Source organism: Protobothrops mucrosquamatus, unplaced genomic scaffold (assembly GCF_001527695.2).
Source record: "Protobothrops mucrosquamatus isolate PMUCROS unplaced genomic scaffold, P.Mucros_1.0 scaffold20408, whole genome shotgun sequence".
In the NCBI taxonomy this organism is placed as follows: Eukaryota; Metazoa; Chordata; class Lepidosauria; order Squamata; family Viperidae; genus Protobothrops; species Protobothrops mucrosquamatus.
In genome coordinates, this window is record NW_015406165.1 from 1 (window position 1) to 2539 (window position 2539).

Genomic DNA, 2539 nt, shown 5'->3' on the forward strand with positions numbered 1-2539 from the left:
TCAGGGCTTTTTTTCTCGGAGAAAAGGTGGCGGAACTCAAACCTGGCCACGCCCTCATCAAACCCTAGGACCGCCCCTTTAGAGAACAGGAATGCAAGTAAAATTTGGGAGGGGCTATTTCCGGTGTGGGAGGGGCTATTTCCGGTGCGGCCGGCCCGGAAAAAGGTGCCGGTACGCGGTTCCGCCGCGTTCCGGCTGAAAAAAAGCCCTGCTTCTAATAATTTCTATCCATTTAGTATAATTGCACAAAGTGGGTGTGCTTTGGGTGCCTCCAGTTAAACATTGTTATTTTGCATAAGCAAGGATGCATGCCTTCCCTGACATGATTCTAGGGTCTGGAATAGCATCCCGCTCGAGATACATACATATCCCACCCTTCAAATATTCTGAATGGCTCTGAAAACTTACTTTTTCTGATGCCTGGCATTAGGGTGTTCGTGGAACTTTTGACAATTTTTTGTTTGTTATTTGTATGCTTTATATAAGCACTGATATTTTTATATTATAGATTCTTTAGAAAGAATATGAGCCACCCAGAATGTTTTTGGAATTGAGCTGCCTTGAAAACTAATGAATAAATATATAAATAATAATAATGTATCATTATACATGTGAACAATTTCAAAATTTTGTTTTTTTATTCTATTGTATGAAACATAATCTGAAGCATATTATTCAGAAGAGAGATCATCTAATTACAAGATGACAAATATCTGTAAATAGTAGGAAAACAGAGTTACTACAAAGACTTGGGCCATATATACTTACTATTGATTCTGTTGTTATCAAGATGAAGATGCTCAAGATGGATACCAATAGCTGGGATTATGGTGAGTTCATTGTATGATAGCTGAAGATCAAGAAGGGATGAAATATTAAAGACTTTGCTTGGTAAACCTCCATCAGTTAATTTATTGTTGTTCAGCCGTAGGGAAACTAATCTGAGCATTGTTTCAAAATAATTTTCTGGTATTTCTTCAATAGAATTACTGTCCAAAAATAGCTGGATCACATTAGCAGGAAGGATTGGTGGCATTTTTGTAAGGGCATTTTGAGCAACGTTGAGTTGCATGAGACTGCTTAGTCCTTGGAAGGTGTTGCTTGAAAGAGCATTGTCCAACAGTTTGTTTTGATGTAAGTCTAACATAGTTAGGTTTTCCAAATTGTTGAAGACACCTTGAGGGATTGTACTTATTTTGTTTCTTGCTAAACGCAATTGTTCAAGGCTTCTTGGCAGGGGACCAGGCACTTCTTCTAAATAGTTGTCTTCCAGATACAAGTAAAGTAAACTTTTTAAATTGTTAAACACATCCTTTTCAATTCCATCAGTAGTGATTTTGTTATTGTTCAGATTTATCCATTTTAGTTGGGTGACATTCATAAAAGACTTCTCTGTAATTTTTTCAATAAGATTGTTTTGGAGATAGAGATACCAGATTCTTGGTGGGATGACAGGTATTTCTTTAATTGCCTTGCTATCACAATATAAAGCATTTGGGAAGTTTGGAGGACAGAAACATTCCTGTGGACACTCAAAACTATAAAACAACCAGTTGTATGGATCAGATTCATCATCCATTGTCCACACAATATTAGCTATGAAGGTTACCAAAAGGCTGGAACAAAATATTATATTCATAGTTTACCTTAAAAAGAGGGCAAAATGAAGTTACAGAATACATATACAGCAGCAAATAACATTAATTTTATAATAAAATTTGAAAATTTATATTTATTCTCATAAGACTAAAATATAGTGTTATATCATTTCTGTTTCCCTACCCCAACATTTATTTTAAAAAAGTGTTGCTTAGTACAGCACTCTGCAGCTAATTTGTGCATCAGTCTAGAGACTTGCTACTCAACTAAGCTGCATTCACATTCAATATTTGTTCAAAAGAAACTTTAAAAGAGGTTTGACTCTCTAACTGGTACCAGATAGGTTTACCTGGTCTTACTCTTAACCTGGCAACATATTTATCTACAAAAAAATCAAACAAACAGTCTGTCATACATCAAATGATTGACACCATTGCTTTTATTGACAGATTTCCAGCCTTAGTCCAGTGATTCTTTAAATAATCTGTGATGGGAAAGCATCTTGATCAGATTTTCTAGGTCAAGATCTTATTATACACAGAAGAAGAACATCCAAGAATATTAGAGCTGCTCTTTGGGCAAGTGTCCTCTAAGTGTGGAGGATTTAGTTTGAAAAATCTACTACTTTGTTTTAGTTATTCCCTTTGCTACAAATTATTGGCTTCTAAAAAAAATGTAATTACTTTGAAAACAGATTCTGTCTAGATCTTCACTTCTGTTGCTTGACATAAAGAATTCTTTGCCATGATCCATTCTTACAAAATTCACATTGAAGGTAATATTTTCCATTGCTGTATATCAAAAAATGAATACAAAAGCCAAATTTCTATTATATGATAACATTTTTACAATTCTCTAATAGTACATCTCAAATTATAAGAATCTTGATTGATAAAAATTAGTATTTAAAAAAGGAGAGACCAGCTGGAAAAACATATAC

General features: G+C 34.5%; 1 protein-coding gene across 1 annotated transcript; it reads right to left on the bottom strand.

The window, feature by feature from the left end:
- Positions 1-768: 768 nt before the first annotated feature.
- LOC107301949 (keratocan-like) lies at positions 769-1639 on the bottom strand (the record flags this gene model as incomplete). The annotated part of the gene is made up of 1 exon (XM_015831095.1): positions 769-1639. A coding segment is annotated over exon 1 (871 nt), but the record flags the coding sequence as incomplete, so codon positions are not given.
- Positions 1640-2539: the final 900 nt, after the last annotated feature.